This window comes from Schistocerca americana, chromosome 2, assembly GCF_021461395.2.
Source record: "Schistocerca americana isolate TAMUIC-IGC-003095 chromosome 2, iqSchAmer2.1, whole genome shotgun sequence".
Lineage (NCBI taxonomy): Eukaryota > Metazoa > Arthropoda > Insecta > Orthoptera > Acrididae > Schistocerca > Schistocerca americana.
In genome coordinates, this window is record NC_060120.1 from 366,190,091 (window position 1) to 366,208,676 (window position 18,586).

An 18,586-nucleotide genomic window follows, 5' to 3' on the forward strand; every position below is an offset into this window, starting at 1 on the left:
GATGATCACCACGGTTTCTTTTTCTGCACACAAGAATTCGCTAACAGCACGCTCCTTGTAACGTGAGTCGTATGTAGACGGCATTTTGACGCTGTACTACTGCCATCTGCCAGAACGGTTCGAAACTTCACCCGCGCATGGTACAAAGATCAAATGTGAAGCACAAACAAGGACGTTTGTCTGTGTATATTAATGGCTTTTTAAAAAAATGTGGGGCATTACTTATTGAGCGACTCTCGTATATGTCAGAAAAGGAACATTCGCCCCACAGGTGGATACTAACTGTCAGGCTCCCAGACCGATGTTCCCCAAGACGCACTGTAAAACTATGTTCCTATCTAAGCGTTCATAATTACGTGAAAACTATGGACTCGTACCACATCGAACTCTAGTGACGTGCTAACCTGCCTGTCGATCGGGCGCTGCTTTCTCCGCTAAACGCATTCAGATCAGCAGATCAACGTGGCTGTCAGCGGCCGGCAGAAGTGGGGTAAGTGTTCCCAAGGTCGGAGTGGCCGCGAAATCACACGGGTCTGGGCCGGCCGGCCCGCCGCCCGTTGCGAAAACTGCGGCGCGACCCACCACGCCCAGCGGCGGCTATATAACAGCTTGCTGGCCACCGAGCGGGCAGTTCTCTGCTACCGTCGGCAAACTCATCAACATGGCCTGCAAGGTACGTCTCAGGACAAGAAAGCCACCGCAATTTCAATAGCGCAGCTTTCCAAATTGTTGCCTGCCAGTTCACTAACTCATATTCAACTTTAGAGTCACCCACCGCTCAGCAAACTGAAAACTCTCTGACTTACTATCGAACAAAACTTTTCGATATGTTAATCGCCGACTGGGAAACAGAAGAGCAAACGATTAATTGTGGCATAGAGTAAATTATTTTTCTGGACTATTTAAGGCTGCCTCAAATGTCGATATGTATTTAAGTTCTAACACTTAAAAAGTTAACTCCGCGATCAGACTCAGAGGATCTTGTGATGGCCACCGGTTGTCGTGTCATCCTCTGCCTTACGGTGTCATTCATGCTGGACGGAGGGCCTTAGAGTCAACACGACGCTCTCCCGGCAGTTGCCTGCTTTCCAGACCTTACAACTGCAACTTCTCATTCGAGTGCGTCCATTGGCTTCATGATGTTTAGTGGACGCGTTCCAGTCTTTCCGTTAAGGAAAACCTTCACAGTACTGGGAACTGAAATCAGTTCTGTGCTGGGCATTCAGATGAGCTGCCATTTCTACTGTGGAGGTGCACTGACGGAGAAATATGATCGCAACATCAAAAAATAGTTAATGTAGAGTAACGAAATTTCGAGAATTCATTTATCTAGGTAATACATGTAAGTGATTAACATTGAAAGGTTAATGTAAACGCGAGATCAGCCATTGCAAATGTGAAATGCTGGTACATTAATAGCCGATGTAACCGCCAGAATGTAGAATGGAAGCATGCAGACGTGCATGCATTGTGTTATACAGGTGTCGGATGTCAGTTTGTGGGATGGACTTCCAAGCCTGTTGCACGTGGCTGGTCAGTACAAGAACAGTTAATCATGGTTGTGGATGACGTCGGAATTGTCCGATGATGTGCCATATGTGCTCCATTGGAGTTAGGTTACAAGAGGAGTATGTGGGCGAGAGTTGTCCAGTTGGAAAACATCCCCTGGAATGCTGTTCACGAATGACAGCACAACAGGTCGAATCCCAAGATTGACGTACCAATTTACAGTTAAGGTGCGTGGCATAACCACGAGAGTGCTCCTGCTGACACACACGAAATCGCACCCCGGACCATAATTCCAGATGTAGGTCCAGTGTGTCTATCACATAGACAGGCTGGTAGAAGACTCTCAACTGCCCTCCTTGTAACCAACAAACGGCCATCGCTGACACTGAGGAGACACAACTTCCATCATTTTGTATCCCGCCTGGAAGGCGGCGCGTGGGTTGGATCAGGAAAAGGTAAAACACGACTGTACTGCTGTATGAATTTAAATCCCCTTTACTCAAGCAATAAGATACATAACTTGGAATGAGGTGCGAAGCTGAAGCGAAGTGTCCTGGCTGATGAAATCGGCAGAATCTGTAGCGGAGCTCGTAGAGCTGCACAGCACCAGCTAGTGGGCGCTGCCGTCGGTGTCTCGTGGTAGTGCCAACCTTTGGAACTATGTGGCATTGTTACTATCGATATCACACATCAGAAAACCCAACAGGCCTCCACCCTGCTCTCTAATGAGCCCTCGCTTGACACCACTGAAGTCGCAAATGGCGGTGGTTTGAAGTCAGTGGAATTCACGTTACAGGGCGTCTCGCTCGGAGCTATCCTTTAAGTCAGCGATTAGTAATAGTTCATTGTGTCATTGTGGTGGGGACTGATGACCTCATATGTTACGTCCCATAGTGCTCAAAGCCATTTGTCATTGTGGTGCCAACCGCTGCACAAATTGTGCTCCAGATACAGTACGACGCGCCAGACCCGTAGGCCGAAGGCAATGGTCTTTCCTATGGGTAGTGTCACGTGGTCGTCCAGAGCCCCGTCGTCTTGCGGGCGTACATTCTCGCGACCACCGCTATTAGCAATCATGTACAGTGGCTACATTCCTGCAAGTCTTTCTCCAACATCACAGAAGGAACATCCAGCTTCTTGTAGCTCTATTACACGACCTCGTTCAAATTTAGTGAGGTGTTGATAATAACTTCTTTGTCACCTTACAGTCATTCTTGACTAACATCAACTTATCTCGTCCAAATTCAAATGTAACTAACGCTCACGACCGTTATGGCGTGCATTTAAAGCAAACCTCATTTGCATCCTCATAGTGGCGCTACTAACGCCACACTTTTGCGACTGGCATGAAATCTGAAGAGACATCATCTTTCAGGTGCAGAAACACGGGTACCTAGTTTCGTTTCTGTCGCGCAACTCCTTCTTGGCGTTCATATTTTTTCCGTCAGTGTATGAATTTCACACAATTAAAAGTTTTGAGTTAGCTGCAATATAATTTGATGCAGCGGATGCCTGTATGATGTTAGACGCTGTAAGTGGGTATTGTGAAATGGAAGAGCGTTTGGCGTCATTGGCCGGGAGGCCCCTTGCGAGGCACGTCCGGCCGCATTGGTGCAGGTCTTATTACATTCGACGCCACATTGGGAGACCTGCGCGACGGATGGGGATGAAATGATGATGAAGACAGCACAACACCCAGTCCCTGAGCGGAGAAAATCCCCCACCCAACCAGGAATCGAACCCGGGCTCGTAGGACGGCAATCCGTCACGCTGACCACTCAGCTATCGGGGCGGACAGTGGGTATTGTAATATATGTAGATACCCAAAACCACGGGATCAAACCTACACTTGTTGGTAATGAAACCAATCAAGTACAAAAAGTGGTTTAAAAATTCAGAATCAGAAATGATGTGCTTGTTGTGCTGCAGGAGAGCGAGAAGTTACTTGCAGTTTCTGTGTCTCCTGAGTCTTTCGCAGCGGCATAACTGGATTCTCGGATTTCAAATGGTGCCAATTGATGCGACTTGAAAACCGAGAATATTTTTATTTACTTAAAGGTTGCTTCGTTGAAAGATTTGACAGCTAAATGATGCGCCAATTAATTTATGTAGGCCGGACTTATTCATTTTCAGTTAAAACAGTCACAGATCGCGACAATTTCCTTCATTACTAACGCTTTCCTTCGCCAAACGTGGCCATCAATAGATAATCACCGGCTTTGAACTTACACGTACATTTTAACACAGAGCCGATGTCTACGTTTGCTACTTTTGTGGTTTGCTAAGCTTGAAGAGCAGTCCACAAATATTTACGTGTTGCCACGAAGGCAATGATTATCTGACAAAGCTCGTCTCTGACAATCGAAACCGGTAATGGTGAATCGAATTGTGTGTGACCTATGGCACATTTATGTGAATGTTAATGTTTTTGTGCTCTTGAAAGGAGATGCCTCCGTTTGCGAAATTTATTAGTTCTTCTCCACAAAGCAGTACCCATGTTTCGTTTGTCAATTTCACAGATCGCATCATTAGAAAGGGTTGGACAGAGAAATCTAGAGCAATGGAACGCAGCGAGTGTTTAGAAATGTCCACAATCTCTCAAAACCCCAAATACAATGCCTAGTACAATGTGATTTCTAGTATCTTCAAGAGTGCAGCAACTAATTACATTTCATAGCCTCTAAACTTCCTGAATTAGGCTCTCTGTGATTCTACTACACAATTATGAACGGGAACTGGATGGTACGTTCGAGACGGTGAAGTTGTCTTCCTCCCTTCCTCCATCGCCGTTAAGGCTGTGTGACTAATGATCACCTTTTATTGCTATGATTAATATTTCTCACTTGCCATAAGCATTTCTGAAGAGTGACCACTCGGTTTCAGCTCGCACAGTGTCCTGATAACATGACGTTATATTTCAGCTGATCGTCCTCGCCGCCTTCGTGGCTGTGGCCCGCGCCGGCTACCTGGGTGCCCCCGCAGTCTATGCCCCCGGCGCCCCCATCGCCACCCGCGCCTACGCCGCCCCGGTGGCGTACGCCGCCCCAGCCCTTCGTGCTGCCCCTGTGGCGTACGCCGCCCCTGCGCTGCGTGCCGCCCCCCTGGCCGTCGCCCCCGCCGTGAGGGCCGCCCCCGTCGCCGTCGCCGCCCCCGCCGCCGTGGCCGCCGAGTACGACCCCAACCCCCAGTACAGTTACGCCTACAACGTGCAGGACGCCCTCACCGGTGACTCCAAGGCTCAACAGGAGACCCGCAACGGAGACGTCGTCCAGGGCAGCTACAGCCTGGTCGAGCCCGACGGTTCCATCCGCACTGTCGACTACACCGCCGACCCCGTGAACGGCTTCAACGCCGTCGTGCACAAGGAGGCCGGTGCCCACCCCGCCCCCGTCGTTGCCAAAGTGGCCGCCCCCGTCGCCTACGCCGCCCCCGCCATCGCTAAGGTGGCTGCTCCCCTTGCCTACGCCGCCCCCGCCTATGGCAAGGCTATCCTGGGTTAAGTTACGTGAGTAACTTCGCAGGCAAACGATACTGAAAGAATGATGCGTGCAAATTCTTGTATTTATTGTGTGTAAATGTGTTTTGATCAGTATTTTATACGCAACAAATAAAAACTGTTGACACAATAGTAAACATTTTGTGTGATCCTTTCTTGTGGTCCTTATACACTGCTGGCATGGTGTTTTTTGTTCAGCGTGGTCAACTGCTCGTTGGAAAGAAATGCACTTAAATAATTATGAATTCTAATACATTATAACGCTTTGTATCTAGATTAACCAGCATCAATTTTTAGTCTTCTTTTGGCATATCCTACACATCAAGACAAATAAATTCAGCAGCGTAGGAATATAAAATCTTGGATACATTTAAAATATAGGAATATGCTACACACGACTTATGAAAATATCTTGCTAAATGCGACCAGTTGACCGAAGTACTTACTGAAATTGTTAACATCACATGAATTCCAGAATACAGTTTGTGACTTGAGGAAAGAATGATAAGGATTATTGAGATAGCTAGTTAAGAATACTAGTCCGTAAGAAAGAGGTTTGTTTCTATTTCTTCTTAGTACGTGCGTAAATTTAGTTTTGCTCAGTTTAAAAGCCCACGTACCACTTGCTAAGCATAGAGGACTAACACGTCAGTCAACTAACAACATGTCACCTGTCGTAAGCCGGCCGCTGTAGCCGAGCGGTTCTAGGCGCTTCGGAACCGCGCTGCTACTACGGCCGCAAGTTCGAATCCTGCCTCTGGCATGGATGTGTGTGATGTCCTTAGGTTAGTTAGGTTTAAGTAGTTGTAAGTCTAGGGGACTTTTGACCTCAGATGTTAAGTCCCATAGTCCTTAGAGCCATTTGAACCATTTTTTAACCTGCCGTAACCCTCGATTCCAAATCAGTCTTGTCCTAAAACAGTTGGCTTCCTAACCTTGTGTTCTCGGTACGACCGACAAGTTGCACAACCGTTCCCTGCTAAAGCATTTCTTATATCCCTTCTAAGACAAAGAAAACGGCGTACCACTACAACAATGATATCCTATTCCCGGTTTTGTTGCCCTTCATGGGAAGCCATCCTGGGTTTACATTTCAGCAAGTTAATGCACTCCCGTACACAGCGAGAATTTCTACTGATTATCTTCGTACTTTCGAAGCCCTACCTTGGCCAGGAAGGTTGCCAGATCTCTCGCCAATTAAGCGTGCTTGGAGCATCTCGGACAGGGCCCTCCAGTCAGCTCAGAATTTTGACCATCTAAAGCGTAAGTTGGACAGAATTTAGCACGATAACCCTTATGAGGACACCCAACAACTCCGCCAGTCAATGCTGAGCCGAATAACGGCTTGCATAAGGGCCAGGGTTAGACCAACCCGTTGTCTTAGAGCGTATTATGAACGTAACAACTGTTCACACCTAAGAGTGCGGAAATCTATCAACCAGACGTTAAAATATTTATTTTTTTTTTTTTAATTTTTTTTTAGTCACTCCAAACACCGAAGCTCAAGGAGAGTCTCATGCTAGATGATGGCATTTTATACGAAAATTTTTATAAGGTTATTCGATGGAAAAGTGGTCTAGCAAATAAAAATTTGAAGACGTTCTCTTTGTCATGTTACGCCATAACCAGTGCTAAAGTGTCTTTTTTTATACTTCATTAACTGGCAATGTTAACGTTACAAATACGGAGAAGTATTATAAGATTTACATCTCGGTTAATTAGATAAAGAAGAAAGAAGAAGTAACAAAGCAGAAATTCAAACTTATTTAAAGTTCAGTTTAAATGTTATTATTTCACATGGCACATATTGAGTCAGTTCTTTTTATCAGAATATGAATGCTACGTCGGCGATTTTTTTAATTACTTGTTCGCTTCTTACAGCCAGTAGAGTGGGGTCGAAGGTTCAATACTTCCTCCTGAGCTTTGATGTAAAAACTGAAATGCCAAATTACTTTGTTGCTGATATCTTAGTGGACGGAATCACTGTCCTGTTGTGTATGACTCGTCCCTAATGAACTTCTCGTCGACGGGACGTTATACCCCAGTCTTCCTCTCTTCCTTCCACTGACTGCTACTGCAGCGAACTTCTTTGCTTGATGATAGGTAAGTGAAAAATAGAATTAATTCCAATGGTGGAATTAACGCCCGATGGCGCTATCTAGCTCACATCTCTACTCGATGGACAGTTCAGAATCAGTAACGCACACTAAAGTTGGTCAAAATTGCAACATCCAGGTACAATGGCTCGAATGGGTTCGTACCCACTAATATGTAGAGCAGTGTGCCAGCGGCAAGTGATTAAGTCTGCGAAGGATTGCGAACACGTAGATCAAGTTGTGCCCGCTCTTGGGCGCATCGAAAGCTCAGAGTGAGGCATGTGAAGAGCTACCAAACTAAGTGGAAATGTGAAAAGAAGTGTCAGTATGCTTATTGGATGTCAAAGGGAGCGATATCAGTACGTTCGTGAATTACGTCGTGACGGAATGCACGATCTCTGGGAAAGGGATTTGTTTCGTTTCGAAATTTCTGTTCGTACATAGTATGTTACTAGGACAGTCGCGCAGCTGTGGAACCAGTGTATAGAAGAGGATCTTTTCCTACAGTATTGTGATAATGAGGTACACATTGTGACACAAACAATCGAACGCGGTCACTTCGTCCGCCTGGCCATGACCATCCATCGCAGTATCGATAATATGTTAGGCACCGCAGCGGTTGTCGTCTGCCGCAGGGTAACCTCATGCAACTTAAACTATTTCATCGGCGTCCATGGGCCATAAACTTTAAAGGCATCTTCCCATTGGGTACGATATGGTTTTATATTCTGAGATGCAACCCCTTATACAGGTAAACGATGAGCAGTAGTTTATCAGGACAATACATGGTCACACATAGTGAGAAATGTGCAAACCATTTTTGATGAAGGACGAGTACATTCGTTCATTAGCTTAAAGTATCTCATAAGATTTATTGCTCGCTATGTGCGAAGCCAGAGTAATTGCTTTATTTCAGTCACAGGTAGAGAAGCTGGTGGCGAGCAATTTTTGCGTTGCAGCAGTTCAAATTTCCACTGTTTCTCGAACTACGATGTGAAAAGAATTAAATACTCTTCTTCAGAATATGACAGGAGTAAGTCGTGTAATTGTCTCTGATAGAGGAATCATTGTTAATGGACGCTGTTGCGAACAATCGTACTGGTCCTGAAAATGAAATGGTGATAATTGTTTGCAATTAACTGGTTTCTTGTAGTTAGAGACCCTAACGTTACTCAACATTAATGAGTATATAGGGTGATTCCGTGATATTGTTACAACTTTAAGGAGTGATGGAGAACGGTAAATTTATCAATTTGAAGTGAGGTGACTTGGTCCGGAAGCGACCCAGTCGAAACTTATAAGCGAAAATCATTCTTACAGTGGATTAAATGTACCGGTACTGTTGTTCCTAGGATTGTAGGTTAGGAAACATTCAGAGGTGTTAGTATGGACCAAAACAAGAAACATGTCTCGTAAACATGGGCTCTGAAATGCATATCTTAAGAACTATGAGCTCTTGTTCATCTTCAATATTGTGAAACGCATCTCTTCTACTGCAAGCTCATCGGTTTCCATATTTCTGGAGGAGCCAGTATGGACCCAAACAAGGAAGAAATGTCCAATAAATATATGATTAAAATGCATACCTTAAGAGCTATGGACACTTGTTCAGTTATTATCTGCTGCTGTTGACATTACCCTAAAATTGTCTAACGAGAACTCCTTGTCTTATTTCTATTTCACTTTACCGACCCCCACTATACCTATATTGAGCCTTAACGTTCCCTTTTCAGATTTTCTAGCGTCCCTACAACGTCCAAACATCTGACATTCCACGGCCCGACTAGAACAACGTACCCTTTCGTTGATTATTCCATCTTTTTCCCATGGTCGCCTCCCCCTTGGCAGTGTCTACGGGAGATGGGGACTAGTCCGCAGTCTTCTGCATTACAGGCCACAGGTCCTGTGGACACACATTATCTGTCTTTAATGCCGTGGTTTCCATTGCATTCTGCACCCTCATGCCGTTTATCATTCCTGGTTCGTCCGTCTTTTAGGGGTGGTTTCTTACCCCAAGTTCAAGAGTGTGCCCTGTACCTCTGCCTGCTCCTCCGCTCTTTTTGACAAGGCCGTTGGCAAGAGGAAGGTTACTTCTTATGCTGAAACTCTTCGGCTGCCATTTCTGATTATTTTTATTGTAAATTTTTGCACTGGCGAGGGTCGAGCATGGGTACAAAGACGTTTTGATTACTAGTCAAAGTCTCTACCTCTGGACCACTGAACAAAGAGCTTTACAACGTCGTATATCCTCAACTACATCTCGTACAATGATATAATTTTGCAGTTACATCCATTGATATATGTGAACACTGTCTGGTAAATGCGTAGTGAATACAGTTGGTAAAGAAGTAATAAATTATATCGTCGTTCTTGATCTGAAAACCAACACTGAAAATGTAGTAAGCGATAAATTTTACCTTTCAGTGTTATGCGCCAGGCGTCAGAGAGAAAAATTTTCGTAAATGTTTGAACTTATGTGTAAAGACTGGTGCAAGTCACCAAGAGCTCTCGTTCTAAAACACTGGATGACTAAATTCTGAGTGTTCTCGCGTCGTGGCCTACAATTTTGTTTCAGCCCCACCCTTACCCCTTTTAAAGGTATGTGGTTCCAGACAGTAAGTGATACGTGTACCATGTTTGGTTGGAATGGCTCCAGTGGTTTCAGAGGAGATGTAGAACATACACACATATTTTTTATAATACTATGAATATATTTTTCCGTGATCTGTTTTTGATGAAATATAGCCTATAGGGTGCCTCTAGCTACGCTAAAGTTACCAGTGAAACCGCATACAAATCCATCTAGTGGTCTTGGAGATTAGCGTGTTCAAAGAAAAATGTACGGACACGACGGTTCTCCAGTATTATTATTAGTATACAGACAGATGTGCAGCACGTAAAGATCGTTTTCGGTGTCTCTGAGGGGCTTCTTATTATGCAAGAATAATAAATTTGAGAAATCCGGTGTGCACAAAATTCATTGTTCTTCATGTGAAGTAGTGGTTCTGAGAAGATTGGTTTCGTTGGGTCCAATTGTCAAAAGGTTCTTTTGGGAAAGATAGGGTTAGCCAGTTTAGAATATTAACCATCGGGCATTAAATGCACTTTTCATTGCGGCTCCTTCTATATCCTCCAAATCGAGACTACCGCAGCATTTGTACGGTGAGTTACAGTTACTTACGATACTTTCGATACCCTACAGTCCGTAATTTGCCTTCCTCATAAGTAGATTTGTGTAATTATTGCGAGTTAAACGCTTAGATACCTAAAAGGTCTGACTGTTTCCAGTGACTGACACACAAAGGTGTATTCAAATGCTACACTTAAAACCCCAAAACCATAAAGAAGGTTTGAAAAATGTAGTGCAGCCTCGCAATTGAATACCTTTTTACTTTCCCTTTTTCGTGACGCAGCCGCAACGTACAAGGGGGCTAAGGGAAGATAACACTGGGTCGGGAACCCGGCCACTTCACGGGCTGAGAATCATGAGAAGTCCAAGATTACACGACTGATAAAATTTTAACTAAAGGATTAGTACTTCCACCCTGGACGTCCAAATCAGACTGCGAACTTCATCCTGGTCACTGTGACCACCATTGGTGTTCACAGACATAACCTTTAGCTGGAAGAATATAGTTACGTTAAAAGTTATAGGCTAGTGTGGCATGAAAGCAACGGGCGTGACAGATCATGATATTTAAAAGGACACAATGAATAGTGAAGAGTATATGAATACATTTCAGGTTATGTAACCTCTTTTTAAAAATTCTGGATATGGATAGCGCTCTATACCTCGTACTTTTGCTAGACAATCCCCTTCATATACGATAATGTATTCTTATCTGAACTGACATCCACTTCCCAGGACAATTGAGAGGTCATCCTAGACCAATAGAATGGGCCGCAGGAAGTGCATATCTTAACGATTGTGACATTTTTGTGGAGTTAAACACAATAAAATGTTAATAAAATTTATCCCCTCAGTCTTGGAGACGTTGAGGATAGATTCGGTGACCTTTTATTCACGGTTCTCGTTGTTTCCCGAGAAAAACTATTTATCACGTATCGCAACATTGCAGAAGTGTATTGACTAAGATTATGAATTGCTGATTTAGTTCGTTGTGATAATAACTATTGTTATAACAAAGGTCGTGCGTTTGGCTCACGATGACTTTACAAATAGGTATTGAGTTATCAGTATGTATATTGAATATCTTATGAGGTACCAACACGCGTCATGAGTAATGCTTCCCTTGTTTTAGTGTCCCCGTTCTAGCACTGAAACAAACTGCTGCTTACCAAATATCTCATGTATCACTAGTGACCATTAGATAGAATTCCAAGAAGGTGAGAAATCACGTACAGAAGAAACATTGAATCTTAGATGTTTCTCACGAAACCTATTCCACAACAACGTTTAATGCGCGTATGTTCTTATTAGGTACTATTCCAGAGTAATGTTAAATATGTATTAAAGGTAAGGCGTTACTGAGTAAGGTGCCGTATTGCGCCAGCGGCTGACGTAACGTTGAGTCAGTGGGCGTTCGCAATACGCAATTCGGGTGCAGGCCCCTCACGCCTGTTGGCAACGGAATGCCATAACGCGAAACGCCTTAATGAGACATCAGCATTTCTTGTTTGATTGAAATTTGTTCATGTGTGTTGTCACATAGTCTAGTAAACTTAAACTTAGAGAAATAAAACATTGATTTATGAAAAATTAAATCCAAAGCCATGTAATCAGAATCTCGGTTCCCTGTTGCAGTTGTTTCTGGCTAACTAACGAGAATCTGGTAATTTGATTCTTCCTTGAATAGCAGCAGGTTAATCAGAGCCCCTGAAAAGTGCGCGGGAAACATTATGATCAAAGCAACATCAGACAAGTGTGAGCGCTGTGGCTCTAATAGAAGCGTTTGGTTGGTCTGGGGAAGGGGACCAAACAGCGAGGTCATCGACCTCATCGGATTAGGGAGGGATGGGGAAGGAAGTCTTCAGTGCCCTTTCAAAGGAAACATCCCGTCATTTGCCTGAAGCGATTTAGGAAAATCACGGAAAACCTAAATCAGGATGGGCAGATGCGGGTTTGAACCGTCGTCCTCCCGAATACAAGTGGAAAGTAAACTAAAGCGACATTTAAGGCATACTAAGCACTCGCAGGAAATCTGTCAATTTAGTTTAATTTAGGTCTCTACAGGATCTGTAAGTCAGGAAGCTAGTAGACTTACAAGTTGTATAGGTTAAATGCCATCTTTAGTAATTTTAATCAAACTCTTATTAAAACTTGTATTACAGTTGCTAAGGGCGGAAATTACCCTATACAACTTGAATATCTGCAACTGCGGAAAAAATAAGCCAAAAACAAAGGCAGCAGGTATAGTATGTTATCACTGAAGAAACAGCAAAGCGGTTTAAGTCTTCTCTGCCGCATTTAAAAAACTTAGCCTTGTCCACTTTCAGCTTTTATTAATGTGCAAAGTATTAAACTTAGTGATTGTTGGTTAATGTTCGATGTATCATTTAGCAAGAATTTTCAAAAATGGTTCAAATGACTCTAAGCACTATGGGACTTAACATCTCAGGTCATCAGTCCCCTAGACTTACAACTACTTAAACCTAACTAACCTAAGGACACACCTAAGGACACACATCCATGCCCGAGGCAGGATTCGAACCTGCGACCGCAGCAGCAGCGTGGTTCCGGACTGCAGCGCCTAGAACCGCTCGTCCACAGCGGCCGGCTAGAATTTTCAATTGTAGGTGCCGAAACCATTTAATGTAACAAAGTACGGGACGAATTTGGAGAACTAATTCAGCATGTTTCAGTTTTCTTCCAGGTGAACGGAGAAACATAGAAGTAATACACTTCACGAAGAGGGCACATATTTTCTTGGAAAGCGGAAACATAAAACATAGTCACGAGCTGTAGGTGTGGTAAACGTCTTTGTTGTCAGAATTTCTCTGAAATTTTTCCTCTGAAATTCAAACTTCCGGTTAAAATTTCGAGTACCTATTCAGCGCCATTTGAAAGTATTAGTGAATGAAAGTAATGTCTTAATACCTAAAATCAGTTTCCGTACGAAGAAGCAATAAAGGCAACGTTTTCTTTTTCTGAAAAATGATCTTCATTATAATATTTCATTGCTCACTTTAAAAATGCATGTACACAAGCGGAAAATGGAAAGCAAAAGCACTGATGAAATATTTCTACACGTATGATGTTTTATTCATGTATTTACATGTTGCTATTCACCGTGAGTGATTATAACTTCAGACCCTAGCATCTGTGGACAGATTTTTCGGACAAAATTTTCTTGCCTTATTCTCCTACAGACCTGCAATCGTGCATTGAGAGCACCATACCTTCAAAAATAGAGAAATTAGTAAGAACCATATGTGTTAGATAGTACAGTGAGATAGTGTTACACTTTGCATCAACCTGTCGTCGCAAATGGTCAAGGTTGTCTTCAGTAACGTGGACCACACTGGCAGTGCTAGAAGGACGTACGTGGGCATTGTCTTATTGAAAGAGCAGATTTCCCCAATTTTGTATATATGGCACGGGTTGAACGGCGTTCTGAATGAATCGCGCACTGCTCTGTATCCTCTTAACATATATGAGAGGGAAGCACACCCGTTGTGGACCGTAATTTCTACCATCATGACGCCAGGGTTTTTCCCTGTATGTCACTGACTAACCAACGAAAGGATAACGTTCTGCAAGTCAAGGAGTAGAATGTCATACGTACGAACGTTATAAGGAACCTAGAAAATCTGTAAAGGGAAATGCTAAGGCTCAATCTAGATATAATGGCGGTCAGTGAAGTGAAATGAAAAGAAGATAAGGATTTATGTTCATATGAGTGTAGGGTAATATCATCAGCTGCTTAAAATGGTATAACAGGAGTAGGATTGGTTATGAATTGGAAGGTAGGGTAGTGACTGAGCTATTGTTGATACTTCAGTGAAAGGTTTGTTCTCATCAGAAGCGACAGCAAACAAAAACCAACAACGATAGTTCAGGTATTCATGCCAATATCGCAAGCCAAAGATGAAGGGATAGAGAAAGTATTGAGAGATGGCACGCCACTCTCTCACTTTAACGATTCTGACAGTCTGGTTAATATTAATATTTTAGGTCATGATCTCAGTGTTCCCCAGTACTACATTTGGTATGTGTGGTTTACTACTTTTTTAAATGAGGAAATTGTGGGCAGAATGTTCATACAACTGCATGTGTAGCCTGTAAAAACTTGTACCCGAGGGGTGGTAGTGGAGGCGACGGAGAACAGGGAGAGAGATGGATTGCGGGCCATAAATGCCGAGTCCAGCGACCTGGCTGTGCGAGTGGTTCTGGAAAGCAGCATGAAAAGTGGGTGGAGGAAGCCATTTAAAAGTGACTGGTTGTTTTAGCGAGTAGGTAAAACATATGGGCACGACTGTCTGGGAAGCTTAAAAGCCTTCTTTCAGAAATTGGAAATGGTCGGCCTGGAAAGAATAGATCTCTCCATAAAATAGACCTCTCCATAAAAGACTGTGATCCCGTGTAGCTAAATGTTTTTTACCAAAACATAGGCATGCTTACGATGAGAACGACGCCTGGCTAGTCTAAAACCTTCTTCTTTCAGACAAGAGAGATTTTTGCTCGCTGATTGGCTCCTCCTAGGATATGCAAAGCAGAGGCTTGCTCCCCCAACTTGGGAACACCGGTTCTGTGCCTCGATTGACTACCAGGCCAACAGAACACTAAAGAGGTGAGCTTTAATGAGTAGAGGATCAGTATTTCGATTGGTTTGTATAATGTGGAGGCAGTTTCGTTTTCGCTATTTCGGCTCCTGCATCAAGGCTTGGTGGAAAGAGATTGTGATTCTTTGCCTTCTTCGTCCTCCGATCCTTTCCTGGTGGGGAAGTTCAGGTCTTTCCCTAGTGGGTGAGACTGTAACTTGTGGTAGACTAAGAGCCAGTGGCACTTTCCAACTGTACCGACAGTGGAACTGCGCATGATCTAGGACATATCGTGTGTCACGAGGGTGAAATTAATCGTCCTGAGTCGGCAGTCTGATGTTTGATAATTCCAGCACGCACTGTCGTGTCTGTGAGTCAAATTGATTAGGCCAGAGCAGCCAATAGGTGCATATGACATAGAAATCTGCCGGGATTTCGGGGCAATCATAGGGAAGCTTCCCGCGTTCTAACAACCAGAACAAGGGTAAAGTATTGCTGCACCGAAGTAGGGTTGTGAAATGATATTCACAGCTCCGTGTTCTCCTGTGAACCGTAGTTTGTGGTGTATGTGATCGTAGTTGATTTAATTTGAATAGAATTGGGCCTCACAGTGGATTCATGTAGACAAAGTCAGATTGCTTTGTAAAATGGATTGTTGCAGGGGAGAATTTGTATACCTTCCACCCCAATGAATGCTTTGCCAATCAAGCACCATCCCTTTTCTGATTTGTGTTCGTCATTTTTTTGTAAGATTTATCAACTAGTTGCAGTTATAAAAGGATTAATAAAAACTTGTCACTATTTTTGTAAACTTAAATATGCTACTGTTCTTACTCATACACCCTCAAATATTCACTGTTTTTATTTTATGGTGGTGATATATGGATACACCAGCAATTCAATGTACAATTTCATTAAATTAGTTAATTTGGTTATTAAATTGAGTTATGAAAGTGACCGCAGAGATAAGCAACAAAAGTACCATGAGTAAATTCATTACAATGAAATGAACACCCATAGCTGCTTACAGGCGTTGACATACGTCAACGGGGACAGATGAAAATGTGTGCCCCGACCGAAACTCGAAGCCGGGATCTCCTGCTTAGATGGCAGACGCTCTATCCATATGAGCCACCGAGGACACAGAGGACAGCGTGATTGCAGAGATTTATCTCTGGCACACCTCCCGCGAAACCCACATTCTCAACGTATTGTCCCACACTACATTCGTAGTGGCCGCGCCCATTGTACTCATTACTCGGACATGTCCGAAAGAACCGATACATCTTAGTATAGATATAGTTGAGGTTCACCGGCCACTTGACCATCTTCTTCTTCTGTGCGAATGCACAAACAGTGCCCGAACTCTTACGGGAATCGGACACGTGCCGCGAGTAACGAGTATAATGGGCGCGGGCACTACGAATGTAGTGCGGGACAATACGTTGAGAATGTGGGCTTCGCGGGAGGCGTGCCAGAGATAAATCCCTGCAGTCGCGCTATCCTCTGTGTCTTCGGTGGCTAAGATGGATAGAGCGTCTGCCATCTAAGCAGGAGATCCCGGGTTCGAGTCCCCTTTGACGTATGTCAACGCCTGTAAGCAGCTAAGGGTGTTCATTTAATTGTAATTTCATTCTTACGAGCTGCATGGTCACCGATGTTATCTTAGTATATATATAGTAAATTCATTAATTTCACACAGAGAAATTAAGGGTGCAGCTCACAATTGGAAGGTTATTGAGAAGATAACACTTTTTTATGTTAAGATAATAACATTTAGCATCAGTCGGACATATACTTACGATTAAAGCAGCAGTGGCTTGCAGTATATAAGAATCCTGAATGAATAATTCAGTACGCACCAGGAGATGAAAATCTAATAGTAATGGAGGATTGGAATGCGCTGGCAGGTTAACAAGTAGAAGAAAGGGTTACGGTAGAATATAGGGTTGGTGCTAGTAATAATAGAGGATAAAGACTAACTGAGTACGCAATAAATTTTGGCTAGTAACGGCGAATAGTGTGTTCAAGAAGCATAAGAGGAGAATGTATACTTGGAAAATGCTCAGGCAGAGATTCCGCAATCAGATATTGTATTGTAAATTATACCCAGGAGCAGATATAGAGTCAGATAACAAGTTAGTAGTGATGAAGAGTAGGCTGAAGTTTAAGAGACTTGTTAGGAATAATCAATGCGCAAAGAAGTGGGATGCGGAAGTACTAAGGAGTGAAGAGATATGCTTCAAGTTGTCTGAGGCTATAGATACTGCGACAGGGAATAGCTCAGTAGGCGGTTTAGTTGGAGACGAATGAACATCTCCAGAAAGGGCAATCACAGAATCTGGAAAGTAAAACATAGGAAGAAGGAGGGTGACTGGGAAGAAACAATGGGTAGCAGGAAAACTAAGATCGAAGAAAGAAGGAAGTACAAAAAATGTTGAGGGAAATTCAGGAATACAAATATACGAGTCACTTAGGAATGAAACAAATAGGAAGTGCAGGGAATCTAGAGTGAAATGGTTGCACGAAAAAGATGATAAAATCGAAAAAGAAATCATTGTCAGAAGGACTGACTCAGCATGTAAAAAAGTCAAAACTGCTTTCGACGAAGTGAAAGGCAAGGGTGGTAACATCAAGAGTGCGATGGGAATTCAACTGTTAAATGCAGAGGACAGAGCGGTGGAACGAGTACACTGAAAGCCTCTATCATGGGGAAGACTTGTCTGATGATGTGACAGAAGAAGAAACAGGAGTCGATGAAGAAGAGATAGGGAATCAAGTATTAGAATTACAATTTAAAAGAGCTTTGAAAGACTGAAGATCGATTAAGGAAGATAACATTCCTCTAGGATTTCTAAAAGCATTGAGCGAAGTCGCAACAAAACGACTCTTCTCTGGTATGCAGAAAGTATGAGTCTGGCGATATACTATCTGACTTGCAGAAAAATATCATCCACACAATTCGAAAGAGCGCAAGAGCCGACAAGTGCGAGAACTGCCGCACAATCACCTTAACAGCTCATGCATCCAAGTTGCTGGCAGCAATAATATACAATAGAATGGTAAAGAAAATTGATGCTGTGTTATATGAGGTTCAGTTTAGCTTTAGGAAATATAAAGACACCAGAGAGGCAATTCTGATGTTGTGGTTGATAATGGAAATAAGACTAAAAAAAAAGAAATTAAGACTCATTCATAGGATTTGTCGAGCTGGAAGAAGCGTTCGACAATGTAAAATGGTGCAAGATGTTAGAAATTGTGAGAAAAATAGGGGTATGCTATAGAGAAAGACGGGTATTTTCCAATACGTACGAGAACCAAGAGGGAACAATAAGAATGGACCCTCAAGAAGGTAGTGCTCGGATTAAAAAGGGTGTAAGCCAGGGATGCAGTCTTTCGCCCCTACCCTTCACTTTATACATCGAAGAAGCAATGTCGGAAATAAAATAAAGGTTTAAGGGTGGAATTAAAATTCAAGGTGAAAGGATATCAGTTGATAAGATTCGCTGATGACATTTCTGTCCTCAGCGAAAGTGAAGAAGCATTGCAGGAGCTGAGGAGCTGATGAACGGAATGAACAGTCTAATGAGTACAAAATATGGAATAACCGAAGAAAGACGAAAGCAATGAGAAGCAGCAGAAATGGGAACAGCGAGAAACTTAACATCAGGATTGGTGATCCCTAAATAACCGGAATTAAGGAATTCTTCTGCCTAGCCAGAAAATAACCCATGACGGACGGAGCAAGAAGGACGCAAAAAGC

At 43.2% G+C, this 18,586-nt stretch overlaps 1 protein-coding gene across 1 annotated transcript; it reads left to right on the top strand.

Annotated features, from left to right (window-relative positions):
* Window positions 1-648: 648 nt before the first annotated feature.
* Window positions 649-5,142, top strand: LOC124595572 (cuticle protein 21). The gene is made up of 2 exons (XM_047134358.1): window positions 649-673; window positions 4,431-5,142. The coding sequence occupies exons 1-2, from the start codon at window positions 662-664 to the stop codon at window positions 5,007-5,009; spliced, it is 591 nt and encodes a 196-aa protein (XP_046990314.1). The 5' UTR covers window positions 649-661; the 3' UTR covers window positions 5,010-5,142.
* The last annotated feature ends 13,444 nt before the right edge of the window (window positions 5,143-18,586 follow it).